The following is a 23270-nucleotide window of genomic DNA, read 5'->3' as shown; positions in this document are numbered from 1 at the left end:
CCACCCACACCCCTGCAGAAGGGTTGACATGATGTGAGAGCGTGCACAGGGCCGGGGCTGTGAGAGCTGCGATGGGCAGCCTCACTTCCCGATGAGAGGATGACCCCAGGGCCCCCAACCCCTCCTCGACCACTCCTCTGCACGGGGAGAGCGCGTCTCTCCCCTGTGTGCTGGAGTCGTTTTCCTCCCCAGGGGAAGTGCCACAGGCTGGGAAGGAAAATCTTTCCCTCCTTTTTAATGAACTCGAGGGACTGAACTGGGCTGGCAGAGTGTTAAGCAGGAGAATGCAGGAGAATGCTGAGCGTGATGCTGGGAGTTGGATGGTTTGTGACTCAGACCATTAATGGGTCTGGCGACTCTTTCCTTCTTGTCTGAGTGGACATTCCGTGCCGAGGCCCTGATATTGCTCAACTGGTCTCCCTAACTTTGGCAGCCTTCAGAATTTCCTGGTCAGGGCCGCGCCTGGAGCTGAAGACTGGAAGTACAGCAGGGGACATCGAGGGGTGTTCAAAGGACCGGGGCTGCAATGCAGAGTGTGGCCAGCAGGTGGCAGTGGTGTTCTTCAGGGCTGGCACTGGAGATTGGCTGGAATTCTGGCTTCCAGGCTCCGCTCTCACCTGTGGCACCTGAGCGACGTTTCTTCCGGGGATCCCGAGCATGTGGAACTTCGAGAACTTTTTCTGCAGAGAGCATTTCCTTCCAGAGACCAGCCGTTGGTTCAATATGCCTTTTCAAAATATTCACGAATCACGAAATCCCGTTAATCACCGATTTCTCGGGCGGGCTCAGTAACATCTCATCTCGTCCTTTCCCTGAGATCTTAGAAGTCCATCTCGACTCGGCCCTCCCAGCGATGTTGCACTGGGGGCTCTTCAGGGTCAGGGGAATGAGATCCAGCTTGTTACTGGCTTTAGCATATGAGTACACCATGGGGAGCTTGCAAGGCTGTCCCATGTGGGCAGGAAACTCTCAGAAGCTGCCAGTGTCTCCCAGAGGGAGAAGCAGGCTAAAGATATCCCTTCTGGGAGCTTGCTTTTAAGTCTCTCTCTGGATGTTGGCTGCTGATGGGATCACACACACCTGGGTTCCTCTGCCGGTCCCTTCATGCGTGAGGCCTGTCTGAACGTGTGGAGAGGGGCCTCTAGCATGGCTGTGGCTAGGTTCCGGTGGTCTTCGGCCGCCGGGAGCTCTGCTCGGGGTGGGGAGGGAAGCTGGAGCCCATCCCCTCCGAGGGGCCCCGGGGAAGACAGCCAAGCGTTCGGGCAAGAGACTCTCTAAAAATATGATAACTGGCCCAGCAGTTAATGGGTATGAAGGGCCCGAGGGGGAAATCCTCTCTATAGACTACTGGGCTGGAGCGACAGCACAGCGGGGAGGGCGTTTGCCTTCACGTGGCCGACCCGGATTCAATCTCCAGCACCCCATAGGGGTCCCCCAGCACCTCCGGGGGTGATTCTTGAGTGCAGAGCCAGGAGGAACCCCTGAGCACCGCCGGGTGAGACCCAAAAAGAAAAACAAAACAAAACAAAAAACTATAAAGCCCATCTGAGCCAGGTCCAGCGGGAAGGGCGTGTGCCTGGCACGCGCCAGCCGGGTCTACCCAGGCGCCAGGGATGGTGCCCGCAGTGCTCCAGGTGCCACGGATGGTGCCAGCAGTGCTCCCAAGTACCACAGATGATGCCCACAGTGCTCCTAGGTGCCAGGGATGCTGCCAGCAGTGCTCCAGGTGCCACGGATGGTGCCAGCTGTGCTCCCAGGTGCCAGGGATGATGCCAGCGGTGCCCCTGAGTGCAGGGCCGGCAGGAGGCCTCCCGAGCACAGCCAGGTCCCCAGGCCAGACCACCACAGCGCATACTCCTGGCGAAGGGCTCCCGGTGCTCCCAGACAAATGCTCCCCCCTTCCTCATAGCCTGAGTGAACGGGGTTTGGTCCGGCCTCGTTCGTTCTGCTGACGGGTTTGGCTTCGCTCCCGCCTTGGGAGAGGGGCCCCGGGGTCCTCCCCACTCTGCCTGTGCCGGATCATGCCTGAACGGGGCTGGGGGGTGAGGGGGGGCTGCCCGGGTCTGCAGTTTCATGGGTGCACCTGGAGGCCAGGGACCCCGAACTCGGGATCCAGGGCAGAGTTGCCCCTGCAGCTTCCCCCAAGGAAGCCCCTGCCCGAGGCTTGGCGGAGGCCAGAGGCTGCTCTTGAGCCCCTCAAAACCGGGGAGGGTCGTGCAGGACTGGCAGGGACGCCGGGGGGCTTTGCCCCGCCAATGGCGCCGCCCCTCGGTGTCCTTCCGGCCAGGCCTCTGCTTCCTCCGGTCCCACACTCCCGCCTGCCGCGGTCTTTGAAACTCCAGGCGACCCCCCGGCTGGGCTCTTCCCTGCTGGTGTCGTCTGGGCAGCTCCTGGGAGAGGCTGGCGGCCAACAGGGTGCCCCTGGGGCCCTCGGCTTTGCTTGGGCCCCAGCCCTTCCACCTCCCCGCCAGCTCAGCCCTCCTCTGCTCCACCCCATCCACACCCGGGGAGCCTGTTGCCATAGCAACTGTGCAGCCCGGAGCCTCTCCTCGGCATAGCAAGGGGTGCAAAACCTTCAAGAGCTGCCTTCCCCGGAGAGAGGCTGGTGAGACTGTGAGGGGGGTGTGGTGTGAGCAGTGGGTAGGGGAGGGGGGCGCGGTGGAGCTGTCCCACTTACTGGGGTCCCCCTGGGCCGCTGGCTCCGTGGGCGGTGTGCTGGGCTCCTCTGGCACGAACCCTGCAGAGAACAACGCACCTCAGTGACTTAGCACAGAAGCACCTGACCCATGGCGGGTGGACTCCGAGGGTCGCTCCCGCCAGCCCCCGCTCTCTGTCCCCGCTGGCGGCCCTGGCAGGGGCAGGGTGAGGTGCCCTGTTCTGTCCCTGCTGCCCTCCTGCTTGCCCCCTGCACCCCACTCTCCTGATCTGCAGGCACACGGCCCTTTCCCCAGATGCAGGATCCTTCTGGAATGTTCTGGAAACCTTGGGCCTGTGCCTGGGGTCTCCCACAGTGGAATAAGGCGAGGAGCTACAGGGAAGCTGTGTCCGTCCCCGGTGATCAGGGCTTGCTAGCGTGTGATCCTGCCATTCAGATGTCGCGGGGCAGAGAGGCCACAGGGTTACCTGCGTCCAGAAGGACTGAGCCCGGCTTCCACGTGTCCATGTCCCCTGATTTCCAAAATTGAAAAGGACATTTGTTACTTAGGTGAAATGAGCAGAATCTCTTCCACCAGGCCTCTCGGAATAATAGGAATCCTGAGATTCAGGGAGGTCTAAAGTCCACACCAGGCCCCTGGCGTGCTCCTCCACGTGCCCGCCAAGAGGGTGACTGGCCCCGAGTACCCCAGACACAAGCATTCTCAGCCACCCGGGTGCAGCACCCCTTGCACTATCGAAACAGTGGGAAATTTTTCCTTATATCTATCTGAAATCTGTATTCATTTATCCATAATCTCTTCACCCACCCACCCATCCATCCATCCATCCATCCATCCATCCATCCATCCATCCACCCATCCATCCATCCATCCATCCACCCATCCATCCATCCATTCATCCATCCATCCACCCATCCATCCATCCATTCATCCATCCAATTATCCACCCATCAACCATCCATCCACCCATCCATCTACCCATCCATCTATCCACCCATCAACCATCCAACTACCCATCCATCTACCCAACCTTCCATCCATCTATCCATCCATCCATCCACCCATCTACCCACCTATCTTTCATCCAACCATCCATCCATCCATCCATCCACTTATCCATCCATCAACCATCCATCTACCGAAGCATCTACCCAACCACCCATCCATCCATCCATCCATCCATCCATCCATCCATCCAATTATCCACCCATCAACCATCCATCCACCCATCCATCTACCCATCCATCTATCCAACCATTCATCCATCCATCCACCCATCCATCTACCCAACCTTCCATCCATCTATCCATCCATCCATCCATCCACCCATCTACCCACCTATCTTTCATCCAACCATCCATCCATCCATCCACTTATCCACCCATTAACCATCCATCCACCCATCCATCTACCCATCCATCTACCCATCCATCGATCCATCCATCGATCCATCCATCCATCCATTTATCCATCCACCCGCCCACCCCCTGTCCATATGATGCACTCCCAAAGTGCCCAGTATTGTTCTGGTGCATTGTGCCACTCAGCTGTTGGCATTCTCTTCCTTGGAACCACACTGAGCAAGCATGGGCTCTTCCTGGACAGGGGCAGGCGTCCCTGTCATGTCCGAGGGACCTGATCTAAGTCACTCCACAGAGTAAAGCGGTGTGGCACCTGGGCTCTGGAAGCAGCAAATGTTCCGTGTCCTTCTCCACACATGGGTTCTGATAACATGGAGGGGGAGATTCTCACCCAATAGTCCCTGAGGCCTGGAGGGGCGTGACCAGAGGGACCACCCAAGTGTATCAGGAATTATCAATGACGTCAACACATCTTTCTTCCTCCCCTGCCCTCGCCTGGCCTTCCCAGCTCAGGAGGCTGCAAGCCTAGGGCATACTGATCTCTTTCATGACAGAGCCCTCAGCCTTCCCAATGCAGGAAGGGATGTTTTTCCCCACAGGACAAAGATGCCAGGCTGTTTGCAAAGTCCGTCTGTACCCTGGCACCTTTTGCTTCCCCGGGGGAGAGCTGAGTCTACTTCAGCTTAGCCATTCACTGACTGCGGGCCTCAGAGACATCACAGCTTTCTGTGGGTCTGTCTGTCCTGGGGGGTAACGTTAGCAGAGCGGGTGGGCCTAGAGAGCTGCCAAGTCAACGTCACTGTGACAGGGGGAGCCTCTGCTTCTTTAGTTTCATTACTCTGGTGCCCCTCCTGGTGAAAGCGCACAGTCAGCCTTTCTCCGGAAACGGACCTTTGAGGGGCCAGACTGGGTCTGCCGGGCTGCGGCACCCTGAGTGTTGAAGGTCAGGTCCTTTGTGCAGGAGATGGAGGGTCCCGGGACCCCGGGTGTCCAAGCCTCTCACTCTGGCCCTGCCACCCCTGCATGATCTCTTTGGCCCTATAGCCATGATTTTTCCGAAAACATGGATTTCTGGGTGTCAAAGGCTGTTAGTTTACTCAGCCGATCTTCAGAGACAAGACGTCCCTTTATGGGAGGGAGATGAAGTCTGGCCGTGCTCATCTGTGTCGACAAAGAGGGGAGGCCTCGGGAACCCTTGAAGGCAGGCGCCCAGAGAGCCCGAGGCTTGTGGCTATGAGGGCCGGAGAGAGAGTGCAGTGGGTAGGGCCCCCGTTGGGTACCACACAGCACAGCACCCCAGCCTGGCACAGGGTCCCCTGAGCCTGCCAGGAGCAGAGAGATTCCTGAGCGCAGAGCCAGGAGTCAGCCCCGAGCACAGCCGGATGTGCCCCCCAGAAAAAAGTAAGAGCCAGAGGGTGTGGTGAGTGGGGCCTGCCTTGCACAGGGCTGCCTGTGTGACCTCTCACCCCGAGGGCCCAGCGCCGCTGGACGTAGCTCAAATGCCAAAAGGAAAACGCAAAAGACGAAAATAGGAGTACACTCAAAATATCCCGGGGAGACAATTTGTGCAGAGAAGCCGGGACCCCGGCCACGGGGCTCACGTTCTAGAGAGTTCTGACAGCGAACCGTGGGGCGTCTGCTGGGTGTGGCCACTGGGCGTCCCAGCCTCTCCGGGACTCCGGGCGCAGCTTTAGGCCAAACTCAGGGATGCATTTATCCCCCTGCTTTGCTGCCCAGGGGGGGCTGTCCGCCCCGCAGAGGCCGCTGGGGGGTGCCAGCTCCCCCTCGCTGCTGGCCCTGCTCTGCCCCCGGAGGGGCGGGGCTAGTGCCCCCCCTCCCCAGGATCCATGTCAGTTCTGGGCCTGCGACCCGCAGGCTCTTGTTCTCTCCGGTGCTGAGCGCAGGTGAGGGGTCGCAGCTCTCTCTCGGGGTCAAACGATGCTCTGTGCCCGGTGCTCAGGAGCGGGCGGCTGGTCAGCGGGGGCAGCACACAGCGGGGTGGGGACACGGCCCTGGGGGTTCCGGGAAGCCTCTGCCTTGGGGCACCAGTGGGGGCGGGTGGGCCTGGGGGTCTGCATGGAGTCCCCCCGGGACGTGACTCGCCCCCTGGAGAAGGCGCCGCTGGCCCAGACTGTCCCTGGAAACCAGCCCGGCCCTCGGGGCGGGGAGCTCCCCTCTGGAGGTCCCGAAGAACTAAGGTTGTGTCGAGGGGCCGCGGGGGCTTTACCCGATGACGCCTGGTGCCTGGAAGGGTCCCTTCGACCTGCGGGGCCTGGGCTGGCCGGGGGTCCCTGCAGGAGGGGCCGTGGGGGCATGGAGACGGCTCCACCCCGAGGGTCTCTGCCCTGCACCAGGCACTCTGCCCTGCTGGGCGGTACTGACCCTCCCTCCCGCCTCCCCCGCCCAGCTGGAGAGTCACCTGAACTCTGCAGCTTAGGAGGGTTCAGAGGGTTCGGGTTCGAGCCACAGAGTCCCCAGGTGCTTCCACCCCCACGGCTCCCCGGTTGCCTTGGCGACGGCTCAGTCCACCCCGCGGGCGGGACGGTGTGAGACTGTCTGAATCTAAATCCCCTGGCAAGGATTCCCTCACCCCCCATCCCCGCTGCAGGGGTGAGTCCAGGTGGTGGGGGGGTGGGGGCGGGCACAGCACTGGCCTGTCGGAGCCTGTGCCGTGGCCCGGCGCGACCCGCTGCCCACATTCCGGCCCGGCAAGGTGTGAGCGAGGCGGCAGCAACCAGCAAGGCCCCGGGGCCTGGACTCGCCCCGAACCCGAAGTGCAGTGGAAAAAGGGCGGAGGTTACTCAAGCCCCTTCGGAAAATCCGGGAATAATGGCCCCTTTATTCCCCGGTGCCTCGGCACCCTCCTCCCTCCTCGCCCTCTGCCCGCGTCTGTCCTCGGAGACGCCGCCTAGGACACTGCAGGCACCGGCTCGGGGCAGCGCCAGCCCCACGGGGCGTCTCCGGTCCCCGGCCGCCGCAGGGCTCAGGAGGCCCTGGGCAGCCTCCCAGGAGAAAGGAGGCAAAGGGGGTTGTTCTGGGAAGAGAAATGCCCCGTCGGGCCCTGGCAGGGGGGTCAGAGGTCATGGGCAGGCACCAGCATCGCAGGAAAGCCCAGGGCTGCTGAGTGTGGTTTGAGGGTCAGTCTGTAAGCGACATCGGGAACCACACAGGGCCACCACGGCCCCGGCACGGGAGACAGAGCCACGAGCCAACGGAGGGAGGGAATGGAGGTGACGGGAGATCAGAATGGGGCCGGGGTGACAGCACAGCGGGGAGGGCCTTTGCCTTGCACGTGGCCGACCTGGGTTCGATTCCCAGCATCCCATAGGGTCCCCTGAGCACCGCCAGGGGTGATTCCTGAGTGCAGAGCCAGGAGTAACCCCTGAGCATCGCCGGGTGTGACCCAAAAAGCAAAAAAAAGAGATATCAGAAGGGAAGAGACTGGGGGGGGGCAGGTGGGGACCCTTGGGGGGGGGGCAGGCGAGTGGCATCTTTGAGACGATCACAGACACTCGATCCCAGGCCACACAGCTGGCGACGTGGCTCCACCCGCCCGAGCAGCCAGAGGCCGGGAGCAATGGAGTGAGAGTCTGCGCTGGTGGGGCGGGGAGGGGGAGCCGGGGCGACACTGGACTGGGGTGACGCCCGTGCCAGCCAGAGCCTGCGCCGGGCTGACAGGCCCTCAGTTGGGGTCTCCCGGGGCCGTCCTGAGGGACATTCGCTGCACCACCTGGCCGGTCAGTCGCATCATGGTGGGCACGGCGTGTGGACCAGGGAAACCCAGTTCCCCAGACCGCGGGCGCCGGTGACCTGGCGACGGGGCAGACCCGGGGGTTGGTGTTGGCCTGGGCTTCCACGCCTGCCCGGTCACGGTCACCACTGGGGGCTCAGACACGCCCGTTTCCCCCCAGCCCCCCCCGGGGCAGTGCCCGCCCCGTCCCCACTCACCCTGCGCTGGGCTCCTCTGTCCCGCGGGCGCCACCTGCATCAGGGCGGCTGGTGGGGCCGTCGCCCCCGGAACTGGCCTCTGGGGGCTGCCCGTGGCCTCCCCTGCGGGGAGACGGCGCCCGTGAGCTGGGGGTGGACGGGCCGGCGGTGGGGGTGGTCCTGGGCCAGGGGGCACCTCTGGGTGGGCAGCAGGTGGCCCGCCTGTGGGACCCCCCGGCATCAGGCCGGGACCCTGCGGGCGGGGCCCCCTCTGGCCCTGCTCTGCCCGGGGCCGGGTGGGCACCTGCGGCGTCAGGGTGGTGTCGGCCCCAGGAGGGACACGAGCCGCCCCCAGGGGCCCCGCGGGAGCCTGCAGGGCACAGTCATGGCCGTGTGTGTCCCCTCGGGAGGGACGGCCACAGGGCGGTTCTCGGCCGGGCTCCCCGCCTGCAGCTGGCCCCTCCCACGCTCGCCCTCGCCCGGCCGACCCTCGACCCTCGACCCTCGGCGGGGCTCAGGGTTCACTCCTGGGTGCACGGGGGACCCTCTGCAGGGCCGGGAGTGAACCTGTGTGCAAGCAGCTGCCCCGCCGCCGTACTCTCTCTCCTCCCCACCCCTGTGCTTTCTTTGGGGGCGCAGCGTTGGGGGGGTCACCAGGGGTGGAGCCCAGGGCCTCGGGCACCCAGACATGCCCTGGCTGGGCCTTGTGTGGGGTAAATCCTGCTGCCTCCCTGGAGGCGGCGCCCGGGCATCCAGGCTCCTGAAGTGGCGCAGAGGGGAGGAGCAGGTGTGGGGGGGGGAGTCCTCCCGCTAGGACACACCCTTGCTGCTTCCAGAAGTGCCCATGAGGGGGTGCAGGGTTGCGGTGCACTGGGGAGGCACTGGCCTGGCACACAGGCAACCCGGGTTCGATTCCCAGCATCCCATACGATCCCCGAGCACTGCCGGGAGTGAGGCTAAGCCCTGAATACCACGGGGGTGGCCTCAGAACGAAATAAAGAAAATGTCAGCGACACGCTAAGAACAACACCCCCTCCCCTCCCGCCCCGCAGACTAAGGGGGAACCATCCTCTTCGGCCCCCTCTGTTTGGCTGGTCTCGGGACCATGTTCTGAAATCTGGGAAGCCTTCCTGGAGTCGGCAGCACACGCTGGGCTGGCCAGTTCCCGTCTTCTCCCAACATGAGGTTGAGTGTTTCCGAGCCAGGAGTCCATGGGGCACAGGCAGGCACCTACCTGCACGGCTGGACACAGGTGAGGAGAATGTCAGAGCCGAGGGGTAGGTCGCACCTTCTTGGGGTTTAACTTCTGAGAAAGAGGGTGGGGGAGAGGGAGAGAGAGAGACAGAGACAGAGAGACAGAGAGAGACAGAGACAGAGAGAGAGAGGGAGGGAGGGAGAGAGAGAGGGAGAGAGAGAGAGGGAGGGGAGAGAGAGGGAGGGTGAGAGAGAGGGAGAGAGGGAGGGGAGAGAGAGGGAGGGGGAAGAGAGACAGGGAGGGAGATAGGAGGAGAAAGAGAGAGAGGGAGAGAGAGGGAGAGAGGGAGGGAGGGAGAAATGGAGGAAGGGAGGAAGACGGGGGAAGAGGGAGAGAGAGGGAGAGAGAGGGAGGGAGAGAGAGGGGAAGAGGGAGAGAGGGAGGGAGAGACGGAGAGAGGGAGGGGAATAGAGAGACAGGGAGATAGGAGGAGAAAGAGAGAGAGAAGGAGAGAGAGGGAGAGAGAGGGAGGAAGTGAGGGAGGGAGAGAGAGAAGGAGAGAGAGAGGTAAAGAAAGGGAGAGAGAGGGGGGAAAGAAGATATTTATTTTGCTTCTGTGTTGGGGCCGCCGTCAGGGTTTGTCAGGGCGGACTCGTGGCCCGGTGCTCTGGGGTTCGTCCTGCCGGGGCTCAGGGGCCACACGGGGAGCTGGGGACGGAGCCTGGGTCGGCGCGTGCCAGGTAAACGCCTCTGAGGAGAAACCACTTGTTTCTTCCCAGAGCTGGACATTCCCGGCCCCCCCGACCCCCTGCCCTGGGAGGGCCCTTGGCGGGGGAGCCAGTGGCCCTCGGCCGTGGGTGCTCCGTGCCTGGGGGGTGCCAGCAAGGAGGGGCGCAGGGAGGGCGGCAGGCAGAGGCCTGGTGCCCGCCGTGGAGCCTGCTGGGCGCCGGCCCAGACCCCGGGACCCCCCGAACCCGGCAGGGCGGGGCCGCAGACCCGGCGGGCAGAGGTGGCCAGAGCTGAGCTGAGGCGAGGGGCCGGCGGGAAGGTGTGTAGTGGAACCTTCTGGAAAGGGCGTGCTCAGGGCCAGGCCCCTCCCGCCTCTCCCAGCCGGCCGGGCCGTGGGGCGTGCAAGGCCCACGGTCTGGGCCTGGCGGGTCCGGGGATCGCCCAGACCGCCTTGGCCCTGGCTGGCCACGGCAAACACACAGCACAGGTGCCCCTGGTGGCTGGGGGAGGACAAGGCCTGGGCCAGTGTGCGGCATGTGCTAGATGCTCAATAAACTCTCATGCCTAGAGCACTCAAAAAGCCCAAATACCCCTGAGGTTGGGGAAGCGCAGTGGTTAGAGCCCTTTGCCTGCAGGTCCTGAGTCTGACCCCAGTGCCAGCCCCCGGGCTGAGTACGACACCCTCCACGCCCCCTCCCCACAGCCGCCACCACCAAACACAACCCTTGCAAGGGGGGGCGGGGGTCTCAGCTGCTGTCCAACACCTACATCCAAGCACGGAAGAGTCTGAGTGCTCAGCCCTCAGGGGGCTTCCCGCTGAGGGGCTGAGGAAGGAGAGGGCGTGGGAGCAGGGCGAGGCCTGGCACTGGGCCTGTCAGAAGCGGAGGGAGCGAGAAGGCGCGGCGTGCCCCCTGCCCCTCGCACCCAGTCCCCGTCTCGGGGGCCGTTTTCTTCAGAGACTGAGCAGGAGAAGGGAGCTCTGTGGGACGGGGCAGGGCCGTAGGGTCTCCTGCCCAGGAAGGAGAATGTTCTGGAACTCTGCATGGGGGGGGCCACGTGTCACGGAGGGCAGCCAGGGCCGAGGGTCCCAGCGCCCCCTCTGGCCAAACCTGGCGACGCCGAGCCCCTCGCAGGCTGGGCTGACTGGGACGGCCACACGGTGGTGTCCCTGGGCGAGCCCGCGGGGTCCTTGAGGAACGAGGCGAGCCCCTCGCTAGGGGAGGCACGGGCCGACACACCCGAGAAACGGCACGGCGATGATGTGCGGGGACGCCGGTCGCTGTGACACAACCGAAGCCTTGGGTGAAACTTGCCGGGCCCCGTGACAGGCGGCTCGTGCTATTTCTCGGCTTCTCTGAGCACTGAGCGCACTTGCCGTGAGGAGCTGTTACAACCCGCAGTACTGGGCCGGGGCAGTAGCACAGCAGGAGGGGCTTTGCTCTCCCGCCGCAGACTTCGGTTCTGTCCCCGTGGCATTCCAGAGGGCCCCGAGCACCGCCAGGAGTGATTCCTGAGTGCGAGTGCAGAGCCAGGAGTAGCCCCTGGGCACTGCCAGGTGTGGCCCCTCCAAAGCAAACCATTAGAGAACAAAGAATCTGGGGCTGGAGCCATAGCACAGTGGGGAGGGCGTTTGCCTTGCACACGGCCGACCCGGGTTCGATTCCCAGCATCCCATATGGTCCCCTGAGCACCGCCAGGAGTAATTCCTGAGTGCAGAGCCAGGAGTGACCCCTGAGCATCGCCGGGTGTGACCCAAAAAGCAAGTAAACAAAAACCCCAAAACCAAAAGGCCCCCAAACCCCAAAGAATCCACAACATTGGACTCTTCATCACTATTCTCTACAGTGAGGTCGCCCTGGCCCCTCTGTCCACGGCTGTCTGGCATCGGCCAGGGGCTCGGCTCAGGCTGCCCAGAGCAATGAAGCTGGACCCACCAGGGGCCGCAGGGCTGAGTGAGGCTGCGGTGGGGGACACGGCCATGGGCAGCGGGATGGGAATTCACAAGTGTCACTGTCCACCGTTCACGACTCAAAACGGAACATAGTGAGATCAAAGTCAGAACAGACACAACAGGGGCACATGCAACGGTGAGCTGGGCTAGGAGGAGGAGGAGGGGGAGGAGGAGGAAGGGGAGGAGTAAGAGGGGGAGGAGGAGGAGGGGGGAGGAGGAGGAGGAGGGGGAGGGGAAGGGGGAGGAGAAGGAGGAGAAGGAGGAGGACAAGGGGGAGGAGGATGAGGGGGGAGGGGAGGGGGAGGAGGAGGGGGAGGAGGAAGAGAAGGAGGAGGAGGAGGGGGAGGAGAAGGAGGAGGGGTAGGGGGAGGAGGAGGAGGATGAGGAGGGGGAGGAAGAGGAGGAGGAGGTGGGGGAGGGGGAGGAGGCGGGTTAAGGGGAGGAGGAGGAGGAGGGGGAGGGGGAAGGAGGAGGGGGAGGGGGAGGGGGTGCGGGGGAGGGGGAGGAGGAGGAAGAGGAGGAGGAGGATGTGGGGGAGGGGGAGGAGGCGGGGAAGGGGAGGAGGAGGAGGAGGGGGAGGGGGAAGGAGCAGGAGGAGGTGGAGGGGGATGCGGGGGAGGGGGAGGAGGAGGAGGACCAGGAGGGGGAGGAAGAGGAGGAGGAGGAGGATGTGGGGGAGGGGGAGGAGGCGGGGAAGGGGAGGAGGAGGAGGAGGGGGAGGGGGAAGGAGCAGGAGGAGGTGGAGGGGGATGCGGGGGAGGGGGAGGAGGAGGAGGACCAGGAGGGGGAGGAAGAGGAGGAGGAGGAGGATGTGGGGGAGGGGGAGGAGGCGGGGAAGGGGAGGAGGAGGAGGGGGAGGGGGAAGGAGCAGGAGGAGGTGGAGGGGGATGCGGGGGAGGGGGAGGAGGAGGAGGAGGAGGAGTGGGAGGGGGAGGAGGTGGGGGAGGGGGAAGGGGAGGAGGAGGAGGAGGAGGAAGAGGGACTGGAACATTCTCAGATAATTGGACACAATCCGCACCCGGCACCGCTGGGTCCCCAGAGCACAGCTGGGGTCAGGCCTCAGCTCCAGACCAAACACCTCTCGAGGCCCCGCCTTGAACCCCTGCCCGCTCCCCAGGCTGACCCGGACTCTCTGGGGAGCACGGGCTGAGGGAACTTCCACCAGGGAGAAGCCAAGCAAAGAGCAGCCGGAGGAAGGAGAGACTCTCAGAAGGACCCACAGCCCTGTGCCCCGCCCGCCCGCCCGCGAGGCTGCACGAGGGCTGCGGTCACATGCTCTGCCTCTGCGCTGAGCACTGTTTCCTAGCTCCGCCTCTGCGCTGAGCACTGTTTCCTAGCTCCGCCTCTGCGCTGAGCACTGTTTCCGCCCTGACCGAGGCTCCCTGGGGTGGACCCTGATTATAGGGCACAAACGCCCTGCCTGGCACGGGGGTGCCCCCAGCTGCGGGCCCGTCTCCGGGCTCACCTGAGACAGTGAAGAGCCCCCTCTGGAGTGGCAGGGACGGCGCGTGGGCCCCGCCGGGGTAGCCGCCTTCCGAGTCAGACTCCCCGAGCACTTTCCGAACGAGAACCTTCCCTCCCGAGCCAGGGAGCACGCCGCTGCGGGGAGAGAAAGCACTCGGTGAGGAGTGGGCAGAAGGGTGAGGAGGGGCCTCGCTCGTGGGTTACCCGGGTTCCAGTCCTGGCTTCACATGGTCCACTGAGCACAAAACTGGGAGTAACCCCCAGCACTGCCGGGGGGGGGGGGCTCAACTCCCCACCTCCAAATCCTGCTTTTGGGGGCCGGAGCGATAGCACAGCGGGGAGGGCGTTTGCCTTGCACTCGGCTGACCCCGGTTTGGTCCCCGGCACCCCATAGGGTCCCCCGAGCACCCAAACAGGAAAAGAAAAATCTTACACAAATTCAGCTTTTGTCTGTTTTGTTTTATTGTTTTTGGGCCACTCCCGATGGTGCTCAGGGCTGACTCCTGGCTCTGTGCTCCAGGATCAATCCCGGTGGGCCTCAGGGGGGCTGTGGGTGCTGGGGACCCAGCCTGGGCTGGCTGCGTGCGAGCCCAGTGCCCTGTCGCTGTGCTGCGGCCCTGGGTCCCCACGTCTCTGTTCTTTAGGAGGGAGAGGAAGATGCTCCCGGGATAATCGAGTGGCCCTCGGCTCCCGCTTCCTCCCCTCGGGACGCTCAGCCCCACTCCCCCGACAGTGCTCAGGGCTCGCTCCCGGGCCCGTGCGGGGCCCGTCTGTGGTTCGGGGAAGGCCCTGGTCAGCCGTGCGCGAGGCCTGCGCCTGCGCCGGAACCCTCCGGCCTTCCTGGGTGAAACCTCCCGCCTGGAATGTCCACTGCGGGGGTGGGGGCTGGCAGACCCAGTTCCTCCCATGGTGGGTGCGAGGCCAGGGGCGGGTGGGCTGCAGGGAGGGGCTGTGAGACTCCGCCCCCGCCCCCGCCCACGTTTCCTGCCGCCGCCGTCTTCACAGCGGGCTCAGACCCCCCGCAGCTGACCCCGGAGACGGCCAGGGGGCACGGACCCTGCCCCAGGGCTCGGACCCTCCCCCTCCGCCCTGCCCGCCCCGCCCTCCCGCCCCGCCTCCCGCGCCCGCCCCGCCCACCTGAGCACGGCCGCCCCGCACACGCTGGAGGGGGCCGCGTAGGGGCCCGAGCCCCGCACCCGGTACTGGGGGTCTCCGCAGCCCGCCGGGCACCGCACCACGAACTCGGGCTCGAGGATGTCCCCCGCCGTGACGGCGCAGCTGATCTGGGGCGCGGCTGGAAGGAAAGTGGGCGCGGCTGGCATCTCGGGGCGCAGAGCCCCCCCCCCCCGCCCCCTGACCCCCGGGTGGGAGCACGAGCGCGAGGAGCCCACGCCCCCGTCACGTCTCACGGCCTCCGTGTCCAAAGCCAGGACGGGCCCACACGGAGTGTCACGCCCGCCTCGGGCCGCAGGCCCCTGCCCACACCCTGCCCTGAGAAGGGCCGCAGGCACCGGGCACCGGGCACCGGGCTGACGGCCCGCAGTGACCCGACGGGAGGGGCTCCCGCCCCAGGGGCGCCTGGCACTGGGCAGCGGAGGCTGCGGACACGCAGCACCCGACATGCGGTGGGCGCCAGTCAGGCGGCTGCGGGTCCGGGGGGGCGCGTGTCTGTGTGTGTGTGTCTGTGTGTATGTGGGTGGGTGTGTCTGTGTGCCTGTGTGTCTATGGGTGTGTGTGTCTGTGTGTCTGTGTGTGTGCATGCCTGTGTGTCTATGGGTGTGTGTATCCGTGTGCCTGTGTGTCTGTGTATCCGTGTGTCTGTGTGTCTATGGGTGTGTGTATCCGTGTGCCTGTGTATCTCTGTGCCTGTGTATCTGTGTGTCTGTGTGTCTGTCTGTGCAGGGGTGTGTCTGTGTGTCTGTGTGTCTGCGGGGTCGTGTCTGTGGGAGCACGGGCTCCTGTGCTGTGCTGGGAGCACTGTGTCCTGAGTTTCGATTGGGGAGATCCCTGTGAACATGGCCTGGTGTGCTCAGGGCCGGGTGTGACCGTGAGGGGGACTCCCTCCTCCATCCTCCCTAGAGGTGGGCGTGACTCCGTGCGCGTCCCCCCGGCCAGACTCAGACCTGCTCCTGTTGGTTCGGGCCCCACCCGGTGATGCTCACGGCGACGCCTGGCCCTGCACTCAGGTCACCCCGGAGGTCCTCAGGGGACCGGCACGGTGCTGGGCTGTGGCCCGAGTTCTCGCTGTCTCTGGGTGACAAGTGTCTTCGCCCCAGGCCCGTGTGCCTGCTCAGGGCCGTGCCCACAGGCTCTCGAGCACTGTCTTGGGGCCCCCCTCCCTGTCGGGGACACCGGCCTCAGCACAGTGACCCCAGGGGACGGGGCTGGCTGCAGGGGGTGGGGGGGCGCAGAGAGGCCCCACTGGGTCGGGCGTGTCCGGCCACCCGCAGCCTTCGGGCTGGTGGGGACGCCCGCCCGGCCCAACCCCCCTCTGCAATTCACCAGGGGGTTCTTCTAACGGTGAGCTAAGGCCTCCGCCCACCTCACCCCCAGCCCCTCTGGTGAGCCAACGCCTTTCCGCGCTCCCTCCTGTCAGGCCTTGGGCGGCCTCTCAGGGATGGCGCCCACTTTCCCCTCCCGTTTGCCTCCTACCTCCCTATTCCGTCCTTCAGGCATCTGATTAGACATGTCACCTCTACCAGGAAGCCCGCCCTGATGCACAACCCCACTATCTCAGCCAGCCTGTCCTAGCGCTGACACAGACACTGCCTGGGCCTGTTCTTCCTTGTGGACGCTGGGTCTGTCACGGCAAGGCAGAGCCTTGAACGCTAGTGGATGTGGGGGGTCTGGCCCGGGCCTGGGTCTCCCTCTGCCACCGCCGAGCAACGTCTGTCGCAGGGATGCAAGTTATGTCTCCCTTGGTGTCAGCCCTCGGAGCCAGTGGCAGCTGGGGAGCGCGGAGGGAGGAGTGGGGTTCCCGGGGTAGCCGGGATCTGTCGGCGTTCGGGCACGAGGCCTCGGAGATGGACCCTCGCCCCACGCTGCGGGGGGAGCCCCGGGTCCGAGCAGTGCCAGGGGTGGGCCCTGCGCCACCAACTGTCCAGTCCGGTTAGCTCAGGACCGCCTGGCCCTGCACTCAGGGGTGACCCCCCGGCAGGGCTGGGACCTGCGAGCACCGGGGACGGAGTCCCCTGCAGGGCGGGCACCCTGGCCCCGTTGCCGTGCGTCCCTCCGGCCCGACACTCTGCTCTGGCTTTAGCTCTGCCCGCAGGCGGCTCCGTCCTGGAGGCTGTTTGCAGCGAGGCTTGTTCCTAACAGGTGTGGACAGACAGACGCTTCCCAAGGCTCTCGTGACCCCGAAACCCTCGCAGGGGACGTGCGTGGCCCCCGGGGGCCGGGGGCGCGGTTCTACTCACTGAACTTGGGCCGTTTACTCTTCTTGGGCACCTCCTTGTTCGAATGGATCCCGGTCACCAGCAAGACTGTGCGAGGAGAAGGCAGACACACAGTCAGCGGCCGGGCGCAGAACGTTCTCCCGGCCCAGCCGTGGCTTGATCTGGGCGTGGCGAGGTCTCGCGGACAGGACTGAGGGCCCTTTCGGTCGAGTGTCCCTGACCACTAAGATGGACGGTGCCGGCCCGCAGCGGCAGAGGCGGAAAAGCACGGCTTCCCCCTGCGGTACCTCCTTCCAAAGCCCGCAAGCTCGCTCTGTCTCTGCCTCTGTCTCTGTCTCTCTCTGTCTCTCTGTCTCTGTCTCTTTCTGTCTCTCTGTCTATGTCTCTTTGTCTCTGCCTGTCTCTGCCTGTCTCTGTCTATTTCTGTCTCTCTCTGTGTCTCTGTCTCTCTGCCTCTGTCTCTGTCTCTCTCTGTCTCTCTGTCTCTGTCTTTTTCTGTCTTTCTGTCTATGTCTCTTTGTCTCTGCCTGTCTCTGTCTGTCTCTGTCTCTGCCTCTGTCTCTGTCTCTCTGTCTCTCTGTCTCTGCCTGTCTCTGTCTCTCTCTGTGTCTTTGTCTCTCTGCCTCTGTCTCTGTCTCTCTGTCTCTGCCTGTTTCTGTCTCTCTCTGTGTCTCTGTCTCTGTCTCTGTGTCTCTCTGTCTCTGTCTCTCTCTCACGCTCCTTCCCCACCCGACCCCGCCTCAGCAGGGGACATCCTCAGCACCCGTCTCCACCCCTTTCCCGTAACCCCTTCCAGGCAGAGCCGGGCGGGGGCGTGAGGGCAGGGGGAGCTTCAGGAGGAGGCGTCTGGCGTCCAGCGTCTGTGGTGGCTTCCCAGCAGGACAGAATTCCTCTTTGCAGCCTGAGTGGACTTTAGAATTCGTGCACCGGGGGCTGGAGAGGTAGTCAGTGCGCAGGGCGCTGGGTGCGCCTGACCCAGGGCGATTCCCGGGGTCCCATACGATCCTCCGAGTACCTCCAGGAGCGACCCCTGAGCTCAAGGCCAGGAGTCCGCCCTGAGCACTGTGGGGTGTAGTCCCCAAACAAGAGCAAATTTTAAAAACTGCTCGAAGGGCTGCAAGCTCTGAAGGGAGAAGCAGCAGCATCTGCTGGGTAGCCTGAGGCCCTGACCAGCTGAGGCCTGGCCTGGGCAGCAGGGCAGCACCGGGAGGGGGCCCCAGACAAGGAGAAGGGGCGCAGGTGGGCTTAGGGGGTTCTTTTCTACTGGGGGGATCAAACCCGGGACAAGTACCCTGGCACTGAGCCACATCCCTGGGAGATGTGAGTGGGGCTGAGTGTGGGGAGGGCAGGGGTGAATGTAGGGAGGGCAGGGGTGAGTGTGGGGAGGACAGGGGTGAATGTGGGGAGGATAGGGGTGAGTGTGGGGAGGACAGGGGTGAGTGTGGGAGAGCAGAGGTGAGTGTGGGGAGGGTAGGGGTGAGTGTGGGGAGGGCAGGGGTGAGTGTGGGGAGGGCAGGGGTGAGTGTAGGGAGGGCAGGGGTGAGTGTGGGGAGGACGGATGAATGTGGGAGAGCAGGGGTGAGTGTGGGGAGGGCAGGGGTGAGCGTGGGGAGGGCAGGGGTGAGCGTGGGGAGGACAGGGGTGAGTGTGGGAGAGCAGGGGTGAGTGTGGGAGAGCAGGGGTGAGTGTGGGGAGGGCAGGGGTGAATGTGGGAGAGCAGAGGTAAGTGTGGGGAGGAAAGGGATGAGTGTGGGGAGGGCAGGGGTGAGTGTGGGGAGGGCAGGGGTGAGTGGGAAGGCAGGGGTGAGTGTGTGGGGGCAGGGTTGAATGTGGGAAGGTCAGGGGTGAGTGTGGGGAGGGCAGGGGTCAGTGTGGGGAGGGTAGGGGTGAGTGTGGGGGGCAGGGGTGAGTGTGGGGAGGGCAGGGGTGAGTGGGAAGGCAGGGGTGAGTGTGTGGGGGCAAGGTTGAATGTGGGAAGGTCAGGGGTCAGTGTGGGGGGCAGGGGTGAGTGTAGGGGGCAGGCCTGTCTGTCCTGGGGGCCACTAATCTCATCCCCAGCCGCACCCAGGGCAGGACTGTGTCCCCGAGGTGCTAGCATGAAGCCTGCCCAGGGGTACCTCGGGCCGGGGTGGCCCCTGCCCGTGGGGGCCTGGATGGGAGCAGGACGAGGACAGTCCCTCCCTGGGCACAGGCCGTCCCTCTGACGGGGCAGACCCTTTAGCCGCTGTCCCCAGAGCCCCAGGCCACGGCCCTCAGAGGGTCCCAGCAGCCCAGAACGGGGAGGGAGGCCTCTCCCCACCCCCCCCCCCAAGGTAGCCGGGCCGTCCGCACACGCAGCTCAGCCCTGGGGCCCAGACCTGCTTCTCCTACACACATGTGCAAACACACACAAACACGTACACACAAACGCACATAGACCCATAGGCATTTACATATATACAAATACACACATGCATACACATTACATGCATACACAGTTGTGCATGGACACAGACAGTACACACACGCGTGCATGTCTACTATGTACGTACACATATACACACATGCCCAGGCAGGATCACGCGCGCGTCCACACACAAGGCCCCCCCAGAGCCCAGGGTCACTGGCAGTGACAGATTCACTTAGAAGCTTCGCGCCGGGGGCGGGAGCCATGGCCCAGCAGGCGGGCGCCTGCCTTGCACGCGGCTGGCCTGGGTCAGTCCCCGGCACCCGTATGGCCCTCGAGCCCGCGGGAGTGACCCTGAGTGCAGAGCCAGAGGGAGCCCTGAGCACTGCCGGGGGGGCCCGAATCCAAGGAAGGAAAAGCAGAAACAAATTTCATCTCTGGAACGCTCGCGGGTGGGACCAGTGAGTCACGCTGTCGTGGAAACTCTGAGACACTGAGGAACGGAGACGTCCCCAGGAGGAGGCCAGGAGGGCCCCCAGCTCAGACCTGGCAGATCTGCCGTCCGCACGCTCTCCGACACGGAGGACACGGGGACAGCGGAGCCCTCGCCGGGAGCACTGCAGGGGCGCCCGCGCTGCTTATCTGTCTGGCCTGGCTGTCTCCTGGCGGTTCCTGGGCCCGCAGGGGAATGTTGAGCGCATAAGCAGACGCGCAGGGAAAAGCACTTACCCAGGAGCGTTTCCAGAGCCGCCGCCTTCATGGTGAGGACAGCCAGTCCTGGGGAGAGAAGCACGTCAGCCAGCCAGGGGCTCTGATGCGCCCAGCAGCGTGCGGGCATGCGCGTGTATCTGTGTCTGTGTGTGTGATCGCGTGTGTGCATGTGCATGTACATGTGCGCACATGTGTGCATGTGTGTGCATGTGTGTGTGCATGTGCGTGTATCTGTGTGAGACCGTGTGTGTGCATGTGTATGTACATGTGCACACATGTGTGCATGTGTGTGTGCATGTGCGTGTATCTGTGTGTGATCATGTGTGTGCATGTGTATGTACATGTGCGCATGTGTGTGCATTTGTGTGCATGCGTGAGCATGCATGTGTGTATGTGTGTGCATGTGTGTGTACACATGTGTGCATGTGCATGTACGCATGTGCATGTGTGCATGTGTGTGCATGTGCGTGTGCGTACGTGTGTGTGCATGTGTGTGTATGTGTGCGCGCATGCGTGTGTGCACGAGCATGTGTGTGTGCACGCGTGTGCGTGGGGGGAGGGGTGCAGGGGAGCACCTCGCTGTGCATTGCCCTGTAGCAGCCCACGGTCTTGTATCTGAGCTTCCCACAGTAGCCCACGACCTGCAATTTGTGTTGCCCAGAGCAGGCCGAGACAGCCCCGCCGGGCCCCTGCTGGTTAGAGCCTTCTTGAGCCCCAGCTCCTGTTCCGCGGAGATTTAGTCTTTACCAAACTGACAAAGAAAAAAAAAATCCAAATTTGAACGTTCTGTTTAACCAACTCTCAAAAAAAAAAAAGTCCCAATGGCATTTAGAGAACATATTTATATCACAATTAAACAATCCATTTAGCAATCCCTCAATAACTGCGTTACGCTCCCGTCAGACGACCCGGCCTCCGTAGGGAGGACGGGCCTTTTCCTAGGAAGGGCCGCCCATCTCCTCTCCCGCTTTTGAATGGAGTGTCGGGCTTCTCGGTGTTGGATCAGGAAATGAGTCTTGCACATGGCAGCTGGGGAGAAGGTGAGGTTGGGACCTTGGGACCAGAGCCCGGGCCGTGGCTGGGTGGGGGTGAGAGGGCGGGGGTGAGAGGGTGGGGGGCTGGTTCCACACTTGTTCTCCATTACAGTCCCGGGAGAGCTCCAAGACCAAGTCTCTGCGGAGAGACAGTGGTTCACAGTCCCTGAGGGCCTGGGGACCATCCCCCACGCCAGCGCGCCACTTCCTCCCTCTCCCACCAAGGCCCCCAGCCCCTCCCCTGCACACACCGCAATCTCAGGTGTGTGGACCGCCTCTCCCCTCACTGCGCATCTTTAGATCCCCGTGCGAGGGAGATCATTCCGCTCCCTGCCTGACTCCAGCCTGACACCCTTTACTTCCGGTCACGTAGAGGAGGTGGAGTTTGTCCTTCGTGAGCCCTGCACCGTGTTCCATGACGCACCATGTTCCATGACGCGCATGGCCGTGACTCCTTCCCATCCGCCTGTGGTCGGGCATTTGGGCTGTGCCGTGTCCTGGCCGCTGCACAAGTGCTGTGGTGCACGCAGGTGTACACGGCACCTTTCCAATCAATGTTTCTGTGTTTGGGGCTAGAAGCTGAGAAGCCAGACCCTGTGGGAATTCTACTTAAAAAACTTTTTTTTCTTTTTGGGTCACACCCGGCGATGCACAGGGGTTACTCCTGGCTCTGCACTCGGGAATTACCCCTGGCAGTGCTCAGGGGACCATATGGGATGCTGGGAATCGAACCCGGGTCGGCCGTGTGCAAGGCAAATGCCCTCCCCGCTGTGCTATCACTCCAGCCCCAGGAATTCCGTCCTATTCCTATTTTTTCTGAGAGATTCCCATGTCGCTTTCCCTAGAGGCCGAGCGGACGACGTTCCCCTAGCGGTGGGTGGGCTCCTTCTCCCCGCACCCCGCCAGCACGGGCTGTTCGCACCCTTCTTGCCATTCTCCTGGCATGAGTGGCTGCCTCAGCTTTGCTCTGATCAGCGTTTCCCCGATCCCTGTGACGGTGAGCGCCTTTTCAGGTGCCTTCGAGCTGGTTTTACGTCTTTGGGAAAGTGTCTGTCCACCTCCTCTTCCCGTACTTTGGATGGGCTTGCTGGACTTTGTGATGTTGAGCTTAGTGAACGCTTTACGGACCTGGACTGCAGCCTGTCCTCTGACGTCTCGCCTGCGGATACTCCGCGCCCGTTCTGCAGGGCGTCTTCTTACTTCCGTGGGAGTTTCTCTCAGTGTGAAGAAGCTTTTTAACCGCGGCGGCTCCCCGGCTTATTTTGATTTTGTTGTCTCTGCCGTTGAGAGCCCCGTGAGGTCTGGTTCCTGGGGAGTCCTGCCTCTGCTCTCCTTGACGCAGTTCACGGATTATGGACTTTCATCCACGGTGAATCTACTTTCATAAATGGCGTGAAATACGGTTCCCATCTCATTTTTAAAAAATATGTGTCTCTCCAGTGTTCTTAAGGCTAGATGCCCGGGCTGCCCCTTAGACGAAAGGGATCAGAGTCAGTCAGCAAGAAAGCGCCTCGAGGGGCTGGGGCCATAGCACAGCGGGGAGGGCCTTTGCCTTGCACACGGCTGACCTGGGTTCGATTCCCAGCATCCCATATGGTCCCCTGAGCACCACCAGGGGTAATTCCTGAGTGCAGAGCCAGGAGTAACCCCTGTGCATCGCCGGGTGTGGCCCACAAAGCAAAAAAAAAAAAGTATTTCTATGTCTCGAAATAGAAGTGCCCAGAGCCCACACCCTCCCTGGCCCTCCGGTGCTCAGACAGCCGGATGGTAGCTCGGAAATGGCACACACAGGCCGACGCTTCCTTTTCCCTCTGCTCATTGCGAAGGTGCAGGTAGCCCGGGTGCTTTCAGGATGCTGCAGGTGCCTCTGGGGCCATCATGGACGTCACGCTGCCCCGTGACGGGCACTCCCAGGCAGCGCTGCCCACTGCTCCTGCCAGCCGCCTTCTCTCCTTCCTGCATCTGTCCAGTTGCGCCGTGGCCGGTGCCCACCCACAGTGCACACTGAGCCCGGGCGTCTCTCACCTGCCCTCTCCCAGTTGCTCGCGGCCCCCTTCCCCGCCACCTCTTTCCTGGTCCCCGTCAACCAGCCGATGACGGTGACGCGCTCATTCAAGCTGCGACCGTCCCTGCCTCGCTCCAGATGAAAGCCAGGGGGCCCGAGCGCTGGCCCAGCAAGGAGGGCGCTAACCTTGCACACGGCCGACCTGGGTTTGATCCCCGACATCCCATCTGGTCTCCTGAGCACCGCCAGGCGGGACCCCTGAGCACAGAGCCAGGAGCCGGCCCTGAGCACCGCTGGGCATTGCGGGTGTGGGTTCCCCTACCACAGGCCACGTGACCGCAGAGCCCGCGTGAGCCCGTTCTGTCAGCCCCCGCCTACCTCTATTTTCCACTCCTCTCCCTCCTGGCTCTTCTAGAACATACCTGATATTCCCGGGGCACTCTGGGTAATGCCCC

General features: G+C 63.5%; 1 protein-coding gene across 1 annotated transcript in view; it reads right to left on the bottom strand.

Annotated features, from left to right (window-relative positions):
• The window catches only part of VIT (vitrin), a 50355-nt gene that overhangs the window by 5646 nt on the left and 21439 nt on the right, over positions 1-23270 (bottom strand). Inside the window, exons 5-12 of the mRNA XM_055121367.1 lie at positions 19795-19842; positions 16701-16766; positions 14422-14578; positions 13286-13419; positions 9180-9251; positions 7967-8068; positions 3124-3168; positions 2678-2737 (exon numbers count right to left, since the gene is read on the bottom strand). Coding sequence (XP_054977342.1) covers positions 2678-2737; positions 3124-3168; positions 7967-8068; positions 9180-9251; positions 13286-13419; positions 14422-14578; positions 16701-16766; positions 19795-19842 — 684 coding nt within the window. The remainder of the gene's footprint in view (positions 1-2677; positions 2738-3123; positions 3169-7966; positions 8069-9179; positions 9252-13285; positions 13420-14421; positions 14579-16700; positions 16767-19794; positions 19843-23270) is intronic.

Source organism: Sorex araneus, chromosome X (genome assembly GCF_027595985.1).
Source record: "Sorex araneus isolate mSorAra2 chromosome X, mSorAra2.pri, whole genome shotgun sequence".
Classification (NCBI taxonomy): Eukaryota; Metazoa; Chordata; class Mammalia; order Eulipotyphla; family Soricidae; genus Sorex; species Sorex araneus.
Note: the sequence above shows the minus strand (reverse complement) of the source record. Positions and strands in the feature narration are given on the sequence as shown.